General features: G+C 45.5%; 1 protein-coding gene across 1 annotated transcript; it reads left to right on the top strand.

Annotated features, from left to right (window-relative positions):
* The first annotated feature begins 670 nt into the window (after positions 1-670).
* On the top strand, positions 671-23,144 carry LOC121295990 (adenosine receptor A2b-like). The gene is made up of 3 exons (XM_041221102.1): positions 671-1,070; positions 20,807-21,245; positions 21,744-23,144. Exons 2-3 carry the CDS (start codon positions 20,833-20,835, stop codon positions 22,498-22,500), a joined length of 1,170 nt encoding a protein of 389 aa, XP_041077036.1. The 5' UTR covers positions 671-1,070; positions 20,807-20,832; the 3' UTR covers positions 22,501-23,144.
* The last annotated feature ends 48 nt before the right edge of the window (positions 23,145-23,192 follow it).

Below are 23,192 nucleotides of genomic sequence, written 5' to 3'. Positions count from 1 at the left end.
GAGGGGACACAATGGAGGAGTGGAAATGACATGACATGATTTCAAAGAAATACTCAGTGCATGAACTAAAACAATAACAAGCAACAGCAAGCCTATTGAAATTAAACACGATACTGTGTCAGTGTCTTTGTCTTGAGTAGGTGTGTATCTGTTAGCGTGTATTTTTTTCTGTGTGTGTGTTTGCGGTGTTTGTGTGTTTAACGCGTATCTGTCTATATTACACAGTACAATGTCCTTTTCACTGTATAAATCACACAAGCACGTCTTACAATGAAATAATATGTACTGTGTACTGTATGGACGCTTCGTGTTTAAATTGCTGCGTGAAGCGCACTTCCCAGCATCTATCGTCCCTCCTCCTGACTGCTGGTACAGGCTTGATAGAAATAGACATTGCATTTGCGACGTGCTGGCAGCTCAAGAAAAATATACAAGTCGTACATTTTGTGATTGCACAGATGTGAGTCTGCTCGTGGGTACAAAGGCAGTATTAGAAATCCGTTAGTTAAGATGCTTTTTTGTCTTTCCTATTGAAGCTAGAAACTTTTTCGAAAGCTGTTCATAACTGAAAAAAATGTACTATTTGCAAGAAATTGCCAACACGTTTTGAAACTGTATTTAAACTACAATCGTCATTTTAAGCCTTTTTTTTTTTTTTTTTTTTTTTTTTTTTTTTTTTACAAATCGTCTTACTACAAATAAATACAACTCACCTATATAGTACCAGATCCTCCTCAAACAGATCTGACAATATTCAGCTGTATTTCAGAGAAGATTTAAGAAGCAGTTCATTAGTTACATTTAGTTTGAAGCAAGGGTCAAATATTTATTTATTTATTTATTTATTTCTCAAACCGTTTGGAAACTACAACACTTATTTTCGTTTCTTTTTTATTCAGTAACTCGACCTGTTTGCACGAACCCAGGAGATTTCAGAAAAGGTCTCTGAATAGTTTGGCTTGGGTTATAATTCTGAAAAGCACAGGAGACACGACTGACCCAGCTATTGTGGACAATATTGTATCTGTCAAGATTCGGAATACAAGACTACCTGCTTCCGGATTGTCAAGGTAGGTGCAATATTTGAATAAATGATACCTTAATCTTTACTGTGATACATTACAGGTTTCTTGTGTCACGTGGCTCCCTCTGATCAAGCTAAAAGTGTATTTCATTCTCTGGTACACTTTAATATGGGGGCTGGGGGAGGTCGTTCCATTAATCAGATAATTGATTAATAACTGTAAAATTGTTTATACGGCTTTCCCAATCAAGAGACTTCCTAAAATACAATTAAACCCTTTCCCCTCTAAATATAATATCTTATATACGAGTATTTAATATATAGCCCTGCATTGCTGTGTAAATACCAGAGATTGAGGGCTGGTTAGTACAGTCTCTTTGACAACAGAGCAGAACATTAGTTTACCTACCGTAAACCTGGTTCCCTGAAAGAGAAGATGGCCACCAAACATTGTTTATGGAATACACATCTGCCTATTGGTAGGAGTCACTGAGCTCGTATATCAAAGCGCCGATAGGCCCCCCTTCCCTCGATGACCTCCTCGGTCCCGCCTACTGAGGAAGTAAAACTGTCATGCAGGGAAGGATCGACCTTTTTTTGCGACAAAACCGTGATGACGACGACGCGACCTTGCGGTTGGTGGCCATCTTCTCTTTCAGAGAACCAGGTTTATGGTAGGTAAACTAACGTTCCACCAAACGTCGTTTATGGGAAAACAAATACCAGAGCCGTCGCGAGGGAGGGAAGAATGGGAAGAACACGAGGGACGCCTTAGCCCTGTCTGACCAAAGGTCAGCGGTGCGAGCGTTCAACCTCAAGGACCCTTGTGCCCATTGAAGGTAATAAGAAATATCTCTAAGAGGGCCCATGACGTAGCCACACCTCTCGTGGAATGTGCGGCTAACCGCCCAGGAGGGGGTAAGCCCGCACCATCATACGCAGCCGAGACAGTGTCCGCAATCCAATGCGACAGTCGCTGCTTCGGAAGGGGCTGTCTCAGGGTCCGTGTCCCGTGGTAGACAAAGAGCTGGTCAGAATGACGAAATGCTCTCGTCCTATCCACGTAGCATCTCAATGTCCAAACCGGGCAGAGGAAATTCAACTTCCTATCCTCCTCCGAAGTACGATGGTGGATGAAAGGACTCCAGTTACACAGACTGATTCATGTGGAAGGCTGTAAATACCTTGGAGAGGAAAGCAGGGTTTGCATTCAGTGACACTCTGCTGACGTCGCCGATGTTCGGTTCATTTCGTTCACCACTTTTTGCGACATCATCGAAGTCTGAGGTTTTCAAATTGCTAATGTTTACAAGCCTCCGAGTGCCAACTGGGACAGTCAAGTTCTACCGGTGCTTCGTCACCCCGCTATCTACGTGGGGGATTTCAACAGCCACCACTCAGACTGGGGATATGAGGACGTATCCAATGACAATGACAGCCTTGTTACTTGGGCTGCCAGAAATGACTTTATCCTGTCATATGACCCAAAACAACCAGGTTCCTTCCACTCAGCCCGCTGGTCCAAAGACTACTCACTGGACTTATGTTGGGCGAACACTATGAATGATCGTTCCCAACCTTTGCCAGAATGATCCTCAGTGACATTCCACATTCCCAGCACAGACCATCAATGATACATATCGGTCTGTGCCTACGAACAATCCTCAGCTCAAACAAGCTTCGTTGGAACTTTAGAAAGGCAGACTGGGAGAAGTTTAGTGAGATAGCCGACTGCAGCATTCCAACGATTCCACTTAGCATCATTCCGGTTGAAGAGGCGTATAACCACTTCCGTCAAGCAATCTTCAAAGCAGCAACTTCATCAGTTCCAAGAGGCCGAAGACCCGTGTACATCCCATGCCTGGACGATGAATGTGAGGCTCTGTTGAAAGAGTACGAAGATTCAGGAAACCCAGAGATTGCGGACCAATTGTTGGAATCACTGGATGCAGCCAGAACAGCGCGTTGGGAGGAATCGACAAGTAACCTCGATTTCACCCACTCAAGCAGGAAGGCATGGAACTTGATCCGCCGACTTGGTGCATCCCAGAAACCTCCTTCATGTAGCCGACCAGGAGTGACGGCAAACCAGGTGGCCACTCACCTGATAGAGGTTGGCAAAGCACCTCTCGAGAAACAATGGAAGAGATGTGTAAGAGACGAGTGGCGCCAACTCCACCGAAGGAATAGTGGTCAGGTCACAGTTAATCCAGTCACACCTGCTGAATTGGCAGAAGCTCTGAATAGAATGAAATCTGGAACCGCCATGGGCTATGACAACATTCCCCCAGAATTCCTGAAGCATTTAGGATCACGGGTAAGGTCATGGCTGGCTGGGTTTCTAATGCATGTCCTGTCAGAGTGCCGCATGCCACGAGTTTGGCGATGCTCAAAAGTCATCGCTATCCTGAAACCGGGTAAGGACCATTGAGTCACAGCAAGTTACAGACCTATATCACTACTTTCAGTATGCTACAAGGTCCTGGAGCGGGTGATCCTTAAACGCATCACCCCAAATGTTGAGCGGATCCTCCCAATTGAACAAGCAGGTTTCAGAGCAGGAAGAAGTACATAAGAAAAATTTTACAAACGAGAGGAGGCCATTCGGCCCATCTTGCTCGTTTGGTTGTTAGTAGCTTATTGATCCCAAATCTCATCAAGCAGCTTCTTGAAGGATCCCAGGGTGTCAGCTTCAACAACATTACTGGGGAGTTGATTCCAGACCCTCACAATTCTCTGTGTAAAAAAGTGTCTCCTATTTTCTGTTCTGAATGCCCCTTTTTCTAAACTCCATTTGTGACCCCTGGTCCTTGTTTCTTTTTTCAGGCTGAAAAAGTCCCTTGGGTCGACACTGTCAATACCTTTTAGAATTTTGAATGCTTGAATTAGGTCGCCACGTAGTCTTCTTTGTTCAAGACTGAACAGATTCAATTCTTTTAGCCTGTCTGCATATGACATGCCTTTTAAGCCCGGAATAATTCTGGTCGCTCTTCTTTGCACTCTTTCTAGAGCAGCAATATCTTTTTTATAGCGAGGTGACCAGAACTGCACACAATATTCAAGATGAGGTCTTACAAGTGCATTGTACAGTTTTAACATTACTTCCCTTGATTTAAATTCAACACTTTTCACAATGTATCCGAGCATCTTGTTAGCCTTTTTTATAGCTTCCCCACATTGCCTAGATGAAGACATTTCTGAGTCAACAAAAACTCCTAGGTCTTTTTCATAGATTCCTTCTCCAATTTCAGTATCTCCCATATGATATTTATAATGCACATTTTTTATTTTCTGCGTGCAGTACCTTACACTTTTCTCTATTAAATGTCATTTGCCATGTGTCTGCCCAGTTCTGAATCTTGTCTAGATCATTTTGAATGACCTTTGCTGCTGCAACAGTGTTTGCCACTCCTCCTACTTTTGTGTCGTCTGCAAATTTAACAAGTTTGCTTACTATACCAGAATCTAAATCATTAATGTAGATTAGGAATAGCAGAGGACCTAATACTGATCCCTGTGGTACACCGCTGGTTACCACACTCCATTCTGAGGTTTTTCCTCTAATCAGTACTTTCTGTTTTCTACATGTTAACCACTCCCTAATCCATGTACATGTGTTTCCTTGAATCCCAACTGCGTTCAGTTTGAGAATTAATCTTTTGTGCGGGACTTTGTCAAAAGCTTTCTGGAAATCTAAATAAACCATGTCATATGCTTTGCAATTATCCATTATCGATGTTGCATCCTCAAAAAAATCAAGCAAGTTAGTTAGGCACGATCTCCCTTTCCTAAAACCATGTTGACTGTCTCCCAGTACCCTGTTACCATATAGGTAATTTTCCATTTTGGATCTTATTATAGTTTCCATAAGTTTGCATATAATAGAAGTCAGGCTTACTGGTCTGTAGTTACCTGGTTCAGTTTTGTTTCCCTTTTTGTGGATCGGTATTACGTTTGCAATTTTCCAGTCTGTCGGTACAACCCCTGTGTCAAGAGACTGCTGCATGATCTTGGTTAGCGGTTTGTAAATTACTTCTTTCATTTCTTTGAGTACTACTGGGAGGATCTCATCCGGCCCAGGGGATTTGTTTATTTTAAGAGCTCCTAGTCCCTTTAACACTTCTGCCTCAGTTATGCTAAAGTTATTTAAAACTGGATAGGAACTGGATGACATGTGGGGCATGTTGTCAGTATCTTCCTTTGTAAAAACTTGTGAAAAGTAATCATTTAATATATTTGCTATTTTTTTTTCTTCCTCTACGATTTTGCCATTTGTATCTCTTAAACATTTAATCTCCTCTTTGAATGTTCTCTTGCTGTTGTAATATTGGAAAAACATTTTGGAATTGGTTTTAGCTCCCTTAGCAATGTTCATTTCTATTTCTCTCTTGGCCTTTCTAACTTCCTTTTTGACTTGCATTTGCAGTTCTGTGTACTCTTTCTGTGTACTTTCTTTTTGGTCCTTTTTTTAATGCTCTGTAAAGTGCCTTTTTTCGCTGAATATTTTTTTTAATTGATCTATTAAACCATTTTGGCAATTTAGTTTTACATTTAGATTTGTCTACTTTAGGGATATAATTGTTTTGCGCCTCTAGTACTACATTTTTGAAGAACAACCATCCTTCTTCTGTGGGTGTTTTCTCTATTTTACTCCAATCTACTTCTGTTAGTCTCTGTTTCATACCTTCATAGTTTGCTTTTCTAAAATTGTAAACCTTAGCTTTAGTCTTTACTTTTGATGATTTAAAAAACACTTCAAATGAGACCATGTTGTGGTCTGAGTTTGCCAGTGGTTCTCTGACCTCTGTTTTAGTTATTCTATCTTCGTTATTTGAAAAGACTAAATCAAGGCATGCCTCCCCTCTAGTCGGTGCCTTGACAAATTGTGTTAGGAAGCAGTCATTTGTCATTTCCACCATTTCTATTTCATCCTTCGCGCTACCCACCGGGTTTTCCCATTTTATTTGGGGGAAGTTGAAATCCCCCATTAGTACATATGATCAAGTCTTATCAGACTACTGCAAAACGTGGCGACTCCAACCAAGCATCACAAAAACTGTCTCAGCAGTGCAAGTGCTTCATGGGAACTGAATGTAGTCCTAGATGGTAAATGGCTTAAGTGTGATCACAGCCCAGTTTACCTCAGTGTTACCCTGGATCGTTCACTGACATTCCACGACCACCTGATAAAGACAGCCGCGAATGTCTGCGCATGAAACAGCTTGCTGAGTATATTGGCCGGCATATCGTGGGGAGCACGAACACCGGTCCTCTGGTCCACAGCTCTTGCTCTCTGCTACTCAACAGCTGAGTACTGTGCCCCAGTCTGGAGTCGCAGTTCGCATGCAAAGTAAATTGACACTCAGCTGAACTCTGTAATGCAGACCATCTCCGGCAGTTTTCACTCAACTCCGGTCCAGTGGCTACCGGTGCTGAGCAACATCACACCTCCACACATTCGGCGCAAGGAAGCAGTGGTCAAAATCGTCAACAAGATCCAGAATAACCTGGCACTACCATTGCATGACTTTATCCTTCATCCACCAAAGATGCGTCTGGAATCTAGATGCCCAGTCTGGCTGTCACTTCCTGACCCTGATTGGTCATCAACAACCCAGTGGCAAGAGGAGTGGTTCTAGAGTGACACTCGGAACCAATTCCTCATTGCCGACCCAACAGACCTCCCGCCCGGCTTTGACCTGCCATGACAAGATTGGACTTTACTCAATCGCTACCGTACTGGTCATGGTCTGTGTGCAGCGTGTCTTTATGACTGGGGCTTCGTAGACGGGTGAGAACCCTCCCTCGAGAGGAGGTCTGCTGCCCAATTGTCCACGCCCGGGATATGCGTCACCTGAAGGGACAGCAGGTTCCTCTGGGCCAGTCAAAAGCCTGAAGGCGAGGCGAAGCAACCCCGGGGACTGAAGGCCACCCTGGTGGTTGACAAATGCCATCACAGATGCAGGTGAAACACATTGAGCCACGCTTGCAGTGGGCACATGCGCAGTAAGCCCAGCTTGGTGGCTGATATTGCTGCGGCCATCAGTCCCAGTAGTTTCTGGCACAAGACAAGGGACACTCTCAATCCATGTCGAAACAGGGAGAGTTGGTGCTGGAGAGCTGCTACTAATTGGCTCTGCCGTCATTGAGGGCGAGACCCAGCCTCAAACAGACGCTTCATCACAAATAGCTCCTTCCTGCGATTGGGCAGATCAACCAATCATCCAGATAATTCATCACCCTGATCACTTGCAGCTACAAGGGAGCCAGGATGGCATCTGTACACTTTGAAAATGTGCGGGTCGCTGGGGGGATATGGGGGTAAGGAGAAGCTGAGTCACAGCACTGAAAACTCAAGTATCTCCCTGTAACAAAGTGCCCATCCCTGTGTGTATTTTTCTGTTATATGTTGCGTGTGGTGTGTTAAATGTTGGTGTATAGTCATTGGTACACGGGATATAAACGGATCTGTATAACACGAGAGTTTAAAATGTATATTTGTATTTAGGCATGAGGATTGCACAGCACTTCACGTGCAAGTAAAAAGTAATAATATGTGAGCACGGGGAACTGCACTTTATTAATTCACGTGCAGTTGTACCGAGACTCCAATTAAATGATTGATTAGCAATCGAGTCTTGGAACAGCTGCATAAAAGCAGCATGTTTTCACCCACTCTGGGTTGGGTGTTCGGTGAGTGGAGAACTGGAGAGAGAAGAGAGAGGAGGAGAAATTTAATAAAAATTGCTTTGCGTGCTGGTGGGACCAGCATGATACTTGTGTATTTAAAACTCATCGTGTTTGTCAGTGTGTCTGTCTGTGCGCCGTGTTGTTAAGTATAGTCCGTTTTTTTGTTTATCTATTTATTTTGGCGATTGTGCCGTGTCCTGCCTTTTGTCTGTTTAGAACCCTTTTATTTACAATAAACCGACGCAAGCAAGCATCTCATCATTTCAATTCATCCGTCCTGTCTGTGTGTATTCCTTTCCTGGTTCTGACACTGCCCACTTCGGCCGTCTTTGTGACACTCCCCTGTAAGGTGGAGAGGAGATACTTCCTGTGAGCTGGGCCCATAGGAATGTGGAATCCACGTTCTTTCGGTCCAATCTGATAAACCATTCACCGGGCCAGACAGCCTGGTGAGTACAGCGGACGCCAGCATCTTGTTCTCTTCTTGCATTCTCAGTGGGAGCGCTGCAGCAATTCCTCAATCGCTGGTCCAATGTAATGGTCAAGGGAGGTAGGTGCTGCTATTGAAGGAAGGAGCCACTGTTGCATGAGGTCCTCCTCAGCAAAGCTGAAATCCGGTTCTGTAACATTCGGGATGACCACCAATACAGGCGGGGTCAGCTCTGGGCCCGGTGTTATCGGCTGAACTGTGACCACAGCGAGGGCTTGAGCTTGCTGCCTGGTTAGGGCTCCCAACGCCATGTACGGCTCAGCCCTGTAGTGAAGCACTCATGCACCGAGGACACTGAGTGAGGTAGAATACACTAATAGCGCACCGAAGCATTGGGGGCATCGAGTGCATGTGTTACTGACATGCTGTGGCACTAAGCACCGAGGCATGGAGCATCTAAACACCGAGGGCGCCGAAGCACTGAGAGGCGCCCAGCCTTAACCGCGTGAAGTCAACACAACCCAGGGTAGCGCATAGCATATACCGGGGTGGATACACAGGCTCGAGTGGCTGTGGTAGGCAATCAGGAGAGCAGTACAGGGGAGCGCACGGTGCTGCACCATGGTGCAGAGTGGCGATAACCTGGTCCTGGACCGCGTGCAGTCACAAAATGTGACAGCGCACAGCGTATGCCAGAGTGGAACACAGGCTCAAGGAGCTGCGGCATGTTAGGTAGGAATAAAAGTGTTCTGCTTCTTTTTTTTTTTTTTTTTTTTTTTTTTTTTTTTTACTGCAAAGGCAATAATAGGAAAAAAATACAGGCTGATGCACGCAGTCATTTAGCTATGGAAGAAATTCACCATGCCAGGCGGGTGAAAAAGCGCACCAAATGGGCAGGCTAAAATAAGCCTGCTGATTCAACTCAACAGCGGGACCCTGCAGAACTAGGTCCTTTCAAACTGGGGTACGTGTACCTATGAGGGTACTCCAGCGCCCCTCAGGTTTATTTATTTATTACCACATTGTAGTACTTTGCGACTTAGCAATCGAATTAACAATGTTGAATCTCCTTTGAAATAAAACCACAGCCGTACTGGTGTACGTTTCCTTTCTGTTGGGCGAGGTTAACTATAAACACCGAAGCGGCTGCTGACAGTGAGTGAGTGTTGAGCGCACACATGGCTAAATTACATATTTAAATAGCAGGGCGGTGGTTCTGCAGTCTTTAGGCTAAAAAGAAAAAAAAATATCATTGTATGATGTTGCTTCTTTTAAAAATGTGTAGTATTTACTAGGTAGGTTTGTTTTCTGGAGTTTAAATGTTCAGTGTTTGTAGTTTAGTTTAATCAATTCAGTGTGTTTTATCTAAGTTTATGTTTTTAACTAACAGCATTATTGAGTTTAGCAGGCAGCTGTGCAGCCCTACTTAGTCAGTGAAATCACTGCACTGGAGCTGGAGTGTACACAACTGTGTTATCTTTACTTGCAATGCTTTATATGTTTTTTGACTAATTCGTTGAAGAACTCCTTTGCTGAGTAATTGCATTAGCCTACGCATATACACCGCTAATTATTAGGCTAATAAAAGCAAAAAGCACAATATTATTATTATTATTATTATTATTATTATTATTATTATTATTATTATTAAAATAAAAATGGAATCACGGATTTAAAAAAATAATAAATAAAAATAATAATCAATCCTGAACTCCTGGATTGGGAAGTGTCTGGAATTGGATTTCCTACTCCAGACCTATTGAGTGTGTTCATATCATACAGCGACTGCCCATCAACAAGCTGTCTGGCAGCTGATTAACATGAACAGACGACTGCACTAAACACTAACATGTAAGCATTTTGCTAAAAGTCATTTTTGACTGCTTGATATAAATGTCACCTTCCTACTTTAATCAAATTTAGTTTTTGGAAATATTCACTTCAAAAAATGTGCTTATTCTGGCTGGATTCGATACTGCACAAGACACATATAGCATTTTAAATGTCCAGCTCAAGTGATAAACCATTACATTCGAGTTAAATAAATAACAAAACACACATATTTAATGTGTTATTCAATATTCACATAGTTCTGGATGCTACCAGATTTTTTCAAAAGATGCCTGTATTTGTAAATTTTAAATAGTTTTTATGCAAAATGCTCCATCTGTTCCCTTTCAATTCGAAGATGGCCACCAAAATATCGTTATGGGATATACACCTGCCTAATGGTAGGTGTCACTGAGCTCTTTCTATCAAAGCTGCGGATAGGCCTTCTCCCCTCGGTGACGTTCTCGGTCCTGCCATAACCATCACGCAGGGGAGACTCGCTCTCTTCGCTTCTGTAGTTGGTACGGTAAGACCTCTGTGATGCATTAACCCCTTATTATTACTTAAAAAGTGCCGCATTGAACTTACTGCTAGTTCCCTTGCACTTTGTGCTGAAAGCTGGCTTTGTCGCTTTCCGGGAATCAGTGACTCTTAATTCGTAGTCTTTTTTTTCTGTTTCTTACTATTAGCACCTGCTCACTCCACACGTCAGGCTGCTTCTCTCCTGCCATCTGTTAGTCGATTGCAGGCAAGTACTAATATTAAGACTATTATTGTGTTTTTCACCCCTTTCTTACTTGGAAGAGCATTGGTACTCCAGGGGGCTGGGTCTGCCTTGTCCCCGCTGTTGAGTTAGCCCACCAGCCGCCTGTGGGCTGCCAGTCGGGCCTTGTTGTTTTGATTGCAGCTGTGCATCCCCATGCTTAAGCAGAGGACTAGCTGCAGCACGGCTGTTTACAGCCAGACCAGCCATGTACTCCTCACCGAGGCTTGCCCTGTTGTTAAGTTGAGACATACGGAGGCTGCAATGGCCTTTCACCATGTGTGTAGGCTACAATCCAACAGACAGTGTGCTCTCCCCCATCTCTACTGCTGTATTGTAATATTGTATTGTGATTTCCTGTGTTGTACAAGTTAATTGTCCGCCGCAGCTTCGGCCCTGTTCCCCTGTTGTACGCTACGCGCTGCTCAGGTGTGTGACCACACGGTCAGGGTAGACACCATTGTACAGCTGCCTCAGTGTTTATTAAATACCGCGGTGTGTAAGACTGTGCCCGTGCTACTTCGTTACCACGGTGCACACGGTACTCGGTGCACTGCACTGCACGGTGCACTGCACTGCATGGTACTTGGTGCACTGCACTGTACTCGGTGCACTACACGGTGAACGGGACTGCATGGTACTCGGTGCACTACACTGCACGGTGCACGGCCCTGCATGGTGCTCGGTGCACTGCACTGCACAATGCACGGTACTGCACGGTACTCGGTGCACTGCACTGCACAATGCACGGTACTGCACGGTACTCGGTGCACTGCACTGCACAATGCACGGTACTCGGTGCACTGCACTGCACGGTGCACTGCACTGCACTGCACGGTGCACGGCACTGCATGGTACTCGGTGCACTGCACTGCATGGTGCACTGCACTGCATGGTACTCGGTGCACTGCACTGCACAATGCACGGTACTCGGTGCACTGCACTGCACAGTGCACTGCACTGCACGGTACTCGGTGCACTGCACTGCACGGTTCACGGCACTGCATGGTACTTGGTGCCAGCGGTAAGCCGGTGCTCGGTACATGCGGTACTCTGTGCGCTGTTAATAAAAAAAAAACAACAAACAAAACAAGAAACAACAAACAGTCGCACACGCTGCCATGGTGACTGCTATTTTACACTCACACAAAAAGTAGCAGCGTGACTCTTCTACCACGACCCAGCTCTGCAGGGTCCCGCTGTTGAGTTGAATCAGCAGGCTTATTTTAGCCCGCCTACTTGGCATGCTTGGTCACCCGCCTGGCATGGTGAATGTGTTCTCCCATAGCCGAATGGCTGTGTGTATCAGCATGTATTTTCTTCCTATTAATGCCTTTGCAGTAAAAAAAAAAAAAAAAAAGCAGTACACTTTTATTCCTGCCTAAAACGCTGCAGCTCCTTAAGCCTGTGCTCCACTCTAGCACACCATATGTGCTGCCATGTAGTGTGACTGCACGCATTCCAGGACCAGCTTATCGCTGCTCTGCACCATGGTGCACTACCGTATGCTCCCCTGTACTGCTCTCCTGATTGCCTACTGCAGTCACTCGAGCTATGTATCCACGCCAGTGTATGCTATGCAGTACCCCGGGTTGTGTTGACTTCACACATCCATGCCTCGGTGCTTAGCGCCACAGCATGTCAATAACATTTGGTGTCTTCGATGCTTCGGTGCAACAGTGGCGTATGTGCCTCAGTGCGTCTGCACCCTTGGTGCCTGAGTGCTTCAATACACGGCTGAGCCGTACGCGGAAGTAGCTCGCTAGGCTGTTGGCCAGGCGAATGGGTTATCATACTTGACTGAGTGAACGTGTTCCACGTTCCTATGGGTCCAGCGCACAGGAAGTATCTCCGCTCCGCCTTACAGGGGAACGCCCTGAGTTTTCCATGTGGTCAGACTCTCCTTACCCCCACACATTTCAAAGTGCATGGATGCCATCCTCGCTTACTGCACATGCACCCGTTGCAAGTGTGGCTCAATGTGTTCCATCTGCATCCCAAGCGCGAGAGACACTGTTGGCTAACAGTGTGTCTTGCGTGCTCGGCGACCCTGCGCTGGTGGAGGGCTACCTCTCACCTGTGCCAAGGAGTCCGAATGGGAGTAGTTTCCAACCGTGGGGTAGTGATGACGGATGCCTCTGCGAAGGCAGAGGAGTCAGCTGGTTTTGGTCGGGCCACTGGACATCCCTGCATATCAATATGCTGGAGCTGCAGGTGGGTTTCCTTGCTCTCCATCGCTTTCTATCCGTGGTGCGTAACGAGCATGCGTTGATCTACACAGACAACACATCAGTGGTGGCGTATGTCAACCACCAGGGTGTCCTTCGATCCCTGGGGTTACATCTACTTGCCTTCAGGCTTTTGACTTGGGCCCAATGGAACCTGCTGTCCCTTCAGGCGACGCATGTCAGTGGACAATTGGGCGGCGGACCTCTTCTTGCGGAAGGGTCCGCATCGGTCGGAATGGCGGCTCCACCCTTAGGTAGTGTAGCACATTTGGGAACAGTTCGGGCGCAGGTCGATCTCTTCGCCTCGGCAGAGAAGACTCTTTGCCCCTGTGGTACTCCCTTCACTGCTTTGGCAGTCCACTCGGTGTCGATGCCCTAGCCCACGTATGGCCCAGAGTGCTCTTACGCGTTCCCGCCTCTGCCATTACTCCTGGCCTTTCTCGAAAAGGTCTGGTCAAAGAAGGCATCACTTCTCCTAGTGGCCCCAAGGTGTTTCTTGACCCTGTGCCTGCTATTGAACTGCCCACCCTGGGAGATCTCGCTTCGCCAGGATCTACGCAGTTGGGGGAGAAGCACATTTCAGCCGGGCAGACATCAGCTATGGGTCACGACCCTGAAAGGGACCGCTGGTCAGCCTTAGGGCTGTCAGACACGGTCGTGGGTAGGCTGCAGATTGCTAGAGTGCATTCCACTTGGTCATTGTATGCCTATAAGTGGAAACATTTCCAAGATTGGTGCCGTACTAATGGTCACTATTCAATCTCTTGTCCCATGCCTGTCATCTTGCAGTTTCTGCAAGATCTGCTTGAGGCTGGTAGGTCTTCCTGAAGGTATACCTAGCGGCTATTTCTGCTTGCCATGCCCCCATTGTCTCAGTTTCCCCGGGTACACATTTCCTGGCTACCTGGTTTCTCAGAGGCACTTGGCGGTTGTGCCCTCCTAGGAGAGCTACTCTCCCTGAATGGAGCCATGAGATTGTACTGGAGGATCTCACGCAGGCCCCGTTTGAACCTCTATACTCCATTGAGTTGAAGTGTCTGTCAATGAAGACAGCCTTCCTCTTGGCTTTCACCTGGTTAGTGAGCTGCAGGCTCTGTCTGCATAGCTCCTGCATGCGTATTTGGGATAATAGTAGCAGAATGTCACTGCGTGCAAACCATCCTTTCCTCCCCAAGGTGGTTACAGCCTTCCACATTAATCAGTCTGTGGAACTGGAGTCCTTTCATCCACCACAGTTTACTTCGCAGGAGGATAGGAAGTTGAACTTTCTCTGCCCGCTTTGGGCATTGAGATGTTACGTGGATAGGATGAGAGCGCTGCGTCAGTCTGACCAGCTCTTCGTCTGCCATGGGACATGGACCATGGGACAGCACTTTTCGAAGCAGAGACTTTTGTATTGGATTGAGGGCACAGTCTCGGCTGCGTATGATGGTGCTGGCTTACCCCGCCTGGGCGGGCAGCCACACTTTCCACGAGAGGTGTGGCTATGTCATGGGGTCTCTTTAGAGGTGCCACCATGGCTGAGATCTGTAATGCGGTTAGCTGGGCTACCCCGGACACTTTTTCCAGGTTCTATCGCCTGAATGTGATAGATCCCTCATTGCCTTCAATGGGCACAAGGGTCCTGAGGTTGCATGCTCGCACCGTTGACCGTGGTCAGGCAGGGCTAAGGCGTCCCTCATATGCCGTCGTTCTTCTCTCCCTCGTGATGGCTTTGGTACTCATTTTCCCGTAACAATGTTTTGGTGGCCATCTTCGAATTGAAAGGAAATGTTAGTTTACCTAGCATAAACCTGGTCTCCCCTGCGTGACGGTTACGTACCCTCGGTAGGTGGGACTGAGGACGTTACCAAGGGGAAAGGGCCAATCGGCAGCTTTGATAGCAAGAGCTCAGTGACACCTACCAATAGGCAGGCGTATATCCCATAAACTATGTTTGGTGGCCATCTTTGAATTGAAAGGGAACCAGGTTTGATTTCCATTACATGAGAGTAGATGTTGAACTTCATGCTGATTTGAACTCGGCTCTCGCCGAGATAAGCACCAACTAAGATGTAGCTTTGCAGTAAACTAATGTGATCCATCTGCATCTCCATCCATTTGCGTTGTTTTCCATTTGATGATGCAGATATCCTTCTGTCTAGTGTTGATTGCTGAAGTGTAATGCTGGCTGCAGGGATCAGCTCATTTTGCCTCCCCAGTGCATCAGCATACACAACGGCTGTGATACTGGCTCCAGGGATCAACCCAGTGTGGTCTCCCCAGCGCATCAGCATGACAACCGTCTGGATTGATCTAAGTAGGGTACATCTCTGGGGTCTTCAAGTGGGCACCTTCCATTCTCGGTGTTTCATTGACTAGCCCACCACACCTCAAGAGAACAGTGATTCTGGCATCCCAGCATCACCCCCCTCCATCCACCACTCAGCTCAGCCCAGCTTACTTACCTGTACATCAGCGTTGCTTTCTTTCTATTGTGCTTGAGATCCCCATCCAGAATCTTTCCGTCTCAACCACAGCCAGTTGCTGCTCCTTTCTCCTGCTTCAGATAAGTTCTTCACTGTGCGACACAACTCTTGACCACTGAACCCGACGTCTCTGAGAAACCGGGTTGTACAGTGTGCCACAAATCCTCAACAACCCACCTCCACTGGGTAAACAGACTCTCCACCCTCACTCTTCTGCTTCAGCAGCTAGTTGAGCATACTGAAGCTTCTTCCTCTCATATGCCTCATCCACAGTATCTTCTCATGGCATTGTTAACTTTACCAGATGAACAAGGCGTGCTAATCCAGACCACAAGACAATGTCTGGTCGAAGGTTAGTGGTGGCAATCTCAGGTGGAAATATAAGCCGTTGACCAACATCTGCCAGCATCTTCCAGTCTCTAGGAGCTTCCAGTTGTCCTGGGCGAGGCTTGGTTTTAACACCTTTTCTTGGTGGTTGCTCTCCTGGATGGAGAAATATGGTCTTTTGTGTGTAATGCTTTGATGGAACTGGTGGCAACTTATTGGTCTAGTTACTCTTGTCTTCCAATGCTAAGGCCAAACATTGCAGTACCTGGTCATGGCACCAAGTAAACCATCCTTGGTTAAGACCCACCTAGCATCCTGTCAAAATGTGCCTTAATGTTGCAGATGATGCAATAATATCTCCGATTCGAAGGGCAGCCTTAGCATCTTCCACAGCTTTCTTTGCTGTCCATTTTCTTCCAGTTTTCAACACAGGTGCTGCCTCCCTTACGCATTTGTTGCGTGAATCTACTAATGTCATTTCCAGTTGGAATTTGGCGCACTTAAACTCCTGTTAGAGCAGAGATTGGTAGCTGCAGTATTCTTTTACCAACCATTTCCTGACGTATGAACTGATTAAAAATTCCAGCTTCTCAACTTTTGTCAAGGTAACCGCATACACAGTCACTGGTCACAGCAGTACGCACTACCCACTACCCATTTTGATGCCCTGTGGCAAAGTGCCCGCCCCTGTGTGTATTTTGTGTTATATGTTAATGTTGGTGTCTTGGTGCACGGGATATAAACTGGTCTGTGTAAGACGAGTGTTCAAAATGTATATTTGTATTTAGGCACGAGGATTGCACAGCACTTCACGTGCAAGTTAAAAGTAATAATATTTGAGCACAGGGATTGCCCTTTATTAATTCACGTGCAGTTGTACCACAACTCCAATTGAATGATTGATTAGCAATCGAGTCTCGGTACAGCTGCATAAAAGCAGCATGTTTTCACTCACTCGGGGTTGTGTGTTCGCGGAGTGGAGAACGGGATTGGAGACGGAGGTAATAATAATAGTAATAATAATAATCATTAAAAATATCTGCTCACCATGTTTGTCTGTGTAGTTTGTTTTGTTCATCTCTTTGTTTTGGCGAATGTGTCGTGTCCTGTGTGTTATTGTTTGTTACAACCTTTTTATTTATTGTTCTGTTCTTTCATTAAATGCTGAGCGCAAGCATGCGCTCAACTCCACCCAACTCCACCTCTCTGTCGTTTATTTCCTGGTTCCTGTTTCTGGTCTGATGTCCCCCACTCCGGCTGTTTTTGTGACATGCCCTAATAATTACTTCCATTGCTATGGTAAAAGCCAGTGGAGAAATGGTACATCCTGCCATTATTCCAACTTCAAGGCATTGCCATGTAGTGCTGAATTCTGAAGTTGAAAAACCAAATTGCAAATCTCCAAAGTAGGCTTTCACTAAATGTTTTCTCTCTACACTTCTGCATTAGTTGGAAGAAATGCTTTCAAACAAAAAGTTTTGTTGAAAAGTGCTTTCTGATTTTGTTTTAAATTAGAACCCTAGTTTTGTTTCAAAAGCATAATCTGTTTTTGGACTCATTTCGCCACTTACACCCAATTCACATCTGCGGTTTAGGCCAGCTCAGGGCTGTCTTATCTCAGGTGTGAACGCTCAAAAAATGAAAAGGTGGCCCTGGGCCGGGTGAAATTTAGACCACCTTTTTGATGCGGCCTAAAGTACCAATGCCGTCTCAGGGCCGGCCTATCTGCCTGTGTGAACCCAACGCAGGCCCTGGGCTGACCTTAACGCGTCAGTGCGGTGACGTAGCTCAAACCACTACCCTACTAGATCGAGCGTAGTAGATTAAAACAGTGTAGGTTTTAAGGGGTAGCACCTGGAACGATGCAGAAATGAACCCTTAGCGGTCCATTTATTCAGCGCTTGTCAGGTGCGTCAGGTCCAATTTATTTTCACACGGGCTGTTTTTAAAAAAAATTTCCCCCAGAGTAAAACAAGTTTAAAATGTATTGTTGTATCGCAAAAGGACAGTCCTGCATCTCCAGGCACGCCTCACCCCTTATTTTCTGTATTTTTCACATACCTCTTTATAGACGTGGATACTCTCCCAATCACTCGTTTTATCACTCCTTAACTCCTTAATAATGCGATCCAAGTCATTATTTTACTACTATAACATCTCAAAAAGCTCTGCAAATGTCTGTGATATTCTTTGAGCGCTGGATGCAGAAGCAGCTATCTCCTTTATGTCCGTGTTCTCTGGTGAAAACCTGCAAGTTTGTCCGAGAACTCTCGGAAATACTGAGCAACAGGCCAGAAATAAACCCACCACGGATCTTGGATTTTATGGAACCTATGGCGATCTCCAGGACTTCGGCGCAATTTAGGCTTCCTTTTCAGCCACATATGTGAACGCACTTAGGCCCCCTAAAACCTCAACTGGGAACAGAAATTTTGAGGCGGCCCAGAGGTGGCCCAAGGTCGACTCAGTAAGTGTGAACGGGGTGTTATTGCTCTGGATTTTGAAATAATTTTACATAACATTTTTTGTTTTAATTATATTTTATTTAAATTAGTTTAACCACATTTTTCCTTAATTGGCTAAACTCTAGCCCCTCCTCCTTCCCTGTGCTTTCTTAGCCAGCAAATCGAGTCCCGTTTATTTATTTTCTTTTTAATGACCCACTTCATTTTTTTTTGTAACGAAGTCCTATTCGTTCATTTTAAAATACAGAATAACATACCATTATCTAGGGGCTGCAATGTTTACTAATCAGGGTGTAGTTTTATTGAAATCTGTGATATAAAGCAGGCACATCCATCACATTTGTAGGCAAGCATTTAAATTATATATATGTTTTGTTTTTTTTTTGTTTTTTTTTTCAGTTAACATCAGTAAGTGCTTAAGCCTAGTAATTAGAAAATAATTTTTTTCTGTTTTCCTATGTATATTATGACCCTATCTGAGTTGGGGGTACGCGGTAGACTACATTTTTATGGAAAGGGGTACGGGGCCTAAAAAGTTTTAAAACCACTGCGGTAGAGGAATCACGCTACTATTACTTTTTCTTTTTAAACTGCAAGGCAGTAAAGAAAAACACATATAGACACAGACAACAGCAAGTTGTGATGGTAAAATAGCAGCCACCACAGCAGCACGTGCGACTGTTTTGTTTTTATAAACAGTGCGCCGAGTAGGCGGGCTGAAACAAGCCGGCAGATTCAACTCAACAGCGGGACAGCAGAGCTGGTTTTCCTTGGAGGAATCACGCTTATTATTTACATATTTCTAACTAGAAGGCAGTAAAGAAACAAATACACACACACACACACAAACCCAGCAAGCTGTGTGGGTAAAAAAATAAGAGTCACCATGGCAAAGCGGGTAACTATCTGTATAGAGGGGATGGACTGCACTTAAATAAAAAGGGAACCAATCTACTTGGAGAAAAGATCCTTGAACAGGTTCAGAAGCATTTAAACTAGAAAGGAAGGGTGGAGAAATCAACAAAAAAACAGAAGGGAGACCGCATCAAAACAAGGACAACAACTCAGGTAAGACAACCATTAAATGTATTTACCTATGCTAGAAGTATCAGAAACAACATTTTAGAACTTGAAGCTACTGCACTAACAAGTAACTATGATGTGATAGGTGTTACAGAAACTTGGTTGTCTGAGAGTAGAGGGGAGGCATGCCTTGATTTAGTCTTTTCAAATAACGAAGACAGAATAACTAAAACAGAGGTCAGAGAACCACTGGCAAACTCAGACCACAACATGGTCTCATCTGAAGTGCTTTTTAAAACCCCTAAAGTAATGACTAAAGCTAAGGTTTACAATTTTAGAAAAGCAAACTATGAAGATATGAAACACAGACTAACAGAAGTAGATTGGAGTAAAACAGAGAAAACATCCACAGAAAAAGGATGGCTGTTCTTCAAAAATGTAGTACTAGAGGTGAAAAACAAGATCTTGTCCAACTAACCTGCTTGTTTTTTTTGAGGATGCAACATCAATAATGGATAATTGCAAAGCATATGACATGGTTTATTTAGATTTCCAGAAAGCTTTTGACAAAGTCCCGCACAAAAGATTAATTCTCAAACTGAACGCAGTTGGGATTCAAGGAAACACATGTACATGGATTAGGGAGTGGTTAACATGTAGAAAACAGAAAGTACTGATTAGAGGAGAAACCTCAGAATGGAGTGTGGTAACCAGTGGTGTACCACAGGGATCAGTATTAGGTCCTCTGCTATTCCTAATCTACATTAATGATTTAAATTTGCAGACGACACAAAAGTAGGAGGAGTGGCAAACACTGTTGTAGCAGCAAAGGTCATTCAAAATGATCTAGACAAGATTCAGAACTGGGCAGACACATGGCAAATGACATTTAATAGAGAAAATAGCTGGGTTCCGGTGGAAATCATACTACACTTTATTTTTTTAAACTGCAAGGCAGTAAAGAAAACACACACACACACACACACAACAGCAAGGTTGTGAGGGTAAAATAGCAGTAACCACGGCAGCGCAAGTTTTTTTTTTTTTTTTTTTTTTTTTTTAAACAAAAAAGAAAAAACAGCTCACCGACTAGGCTAAGAGGTTGATCCTTCCCTGCATGACGGTTTTATTCCCTCGGTAGGCGGGACCGAGGAGGTCATCGAGGGAAGGGGGGCTTATTGGCAGCTTTGATAGTAAGAGCTCAGTGACACCTACCAATAAGCAGGAGTGTATCCCATAAATGTTTGGTGGCCATCTTCGAATTGAAAGGGAACCCACAGCACATGCCAGGGCAGATTCCTGGGGCTGTGTGGATAGGTTTTACTGTAAAGAAAGAAACCATAAGATTCGTGTTGCATAGCAGTTGCACACATTCCAAGTTTTAGCACAAGCTTGACTTGCCCTAGTGTGTAAGGAAGCTCAGGTGTGTCTTATTAAACATACAGTAAAACCAGGAATAGCTCAAACTGCTATGCAATTTAAGTCTTATTTTCCCTGCCTTATGCAAATCCAAGCCTATTTACTGACACCCAGCATGTCAACTTCATTTTCATTTCAGGTCTTGAGTAAAAAAAAAAAAAACACATGGACTCCATTTTAGCTCACCTGGAACGGTCGACTAATCACAACGAGACATTCTGGGGCGAAAGTCACGCTCCCTCCCCAGGGTTCCAACTCTTCCTGTGGCTCAGCCTGCCTCTGTCAATCATGCTTCTGCTGGTCCTGGGAATCTTCAACATCTTAGTCCTGCGCGCTATCCTGAGGTCATCGCGCCGGGTCCATGTGACAGCCCAGGTGATGGTTTCCATGGGGATAACCGACACAGCGCTGTGCCTCACCGCAGGCCCGGCTCTGGTGCTGTCAGACCTGCAGTGGTGGACCCCCTTCTACCCCTGCCTGGTGCTGACCTGCACTGTGCTGAGCTGGGCAATAACCTCCTCTTTCCATCATATCCTCATTGCCTACTACCGCTGGTACATAGTGGTGCACCCCACCAGGTAACGCCCCCCCTCCTTTCTGCACTCAATACTGGAACAGATTATTCAGATCAAGCTCTCCACAGGTGAGGGTCATTGCTGCCATTCAGAGTGAAACAGCTGCTTGGGTTTGTGTGGATTGCAGTTCTCCACAGAATAAGAAAAGCAGCAATCACCACAAACTCAAGCAGCTGTTCAATCATTTCAATCTAAATGGTAAATTAGCCTGATCAACAGCAATGACCCACAGCACCTGATTTCTGTGGAGAGCTCAATCTGAATAATGTACTTGAGCAGCTGTACTAACCCCCTTCCTCAGACTATTCATTAATGGTTGTTTTGATTGTTTGCAGTTTCTCAGTGTGCTGCAGTGCATATGCTTCCTCTTGCTCCTTTGGGGTTTGTTCAGAGGCGAGTCCAACACACAGCAGCACACAACAGATCAAGTTCTGCATCAATTTGGATTGGAGTTACAAATCTCCATAACAGGTCTTCTTTCTTCCCTTTTTTCTTTCCCAGGTACAGAGCCTCACTGACCCAACCCAACATCCTCCTGCACATCTCTCTCTGCTGGCTGGCTGGGTTTGCAATGAGCTCCATCCCGTATCTGGGCTACAACAACTACACCTCCCTGCAGACTGCCTCTGCTCAGCTTACGACAAACTACACCCTGGCTAGCAGCCTCTCCCCTTCTCCCTCACCCATGGTCTTTAACACTGGGCTCTCGCCTCACCCCTCCCCTGGGGGCTGTGCACTGTCTCCAGCAGCCTGCCGCGTCCCCTGCTTGTACCTGAATGTGCTCTCTCTGCAGTACCTCACCTACTTCATCTTCTTTGGCTGCATGCTGCTGCCCATGGTGATCACCTCCCTGCTGTACTGCCTCATCTTCCGAGCCTTGTGGGCGCACGGCCGGGGCCGCTGCCTGGGGAAGGGCTTCCTCCAGCGGCAGCAGCGCGTGGTCTGGAGCACTGGGCTCCTCTTTAGCCTCTACATGCTCTCTCGCCTGCCCTTCAACGTGACCAATGCTGTGCTGCTCTACTGCCCCGGCTGCCCACTGCCCTACTGGCTCCCCCCCAGCGCCCTCATCTCGGCCGTGCTCAGCGCCGCCTCCAACCCGCTGCTCTACTTCCTCCGGGACCGGGAGCTGCTGGCTGCACTCAGGGAGGCCGCGGGGAGGCTGTGCTGTGGCAGGCAACGGCAGGGAAGGGTGGGGCCTATGGGCAGGCTGCCCACTGTGGATAAACCTGGACTCAGTCAAGAACAGGGATTAGAGTGAGGGGGGGGGGAGGAGTGAAGAGGGTGAGGAAAGGCGAGGTGAGGAAGGGAAGGGGGTGAGGGAGGGATCACAGGGATCACTGTCCAATCACAGTCCTGGAGGTAAAATGAGATCATTAACTATTTCAAGGTCTGGATGGAAGTTTAATTGTCACAATTAAACAATTTACAGCAGGGTTGGAACAAAGACCAGGAGTGCAAGCGCCAGCTTTGGCCAGCCCTGAGTTATACAAACACGACGCATGGCACATGGAAGTGAGACTGAAGATAACTAAAATGGGTGTCACACCAGAGAACTACAAGAAACAACGTAACTCTGCTTTATAAGGAATGCCAGACTTATTATTTCGTTATATATGTATACACATACATTTAATGCATTTTGATTAATCTCAACACATTTTAAATATAGGAAAACAAATTCATTTAGTTATTAGTATTATTCATTTAGTTATGAGTATTATACTGCTCTTTACATGAAGCACCTGGCATGCATTTCTGTGTCCAAGTGAGTAAGGATGGAGCTGTGTACAGTACCAGCAGTGAATTCATCATACTGTTTATGCTGTACATACAGCTATGGCCAAACATTTTCATCATCTAGAATTTTAGGAATGAGACATCATTAAAAAAAATAAAAACTATACAAATGTCATTTATATCTTTTATTTAACATCACCTAATCTAAGAAAC

The sequence above is a fragment of the Polyodon spathula genome, chromosome 21 (assembly GCF_017654505.1).
Source record: "Polyodon spathula isolate WHYD16114869_AA chromosome 21, ASM1765450v1, whole genome shotgun sequence".
Lineage (NCBI taxonomy): Eukaryota > Metazoa > Chordata > Actinopteri > Acipenseriformes > Polyodontidae > Polyodon > Polyodon spathula.
This window is presented reverse-complemented; position numbering and strand designations above follow the sequence as displayed.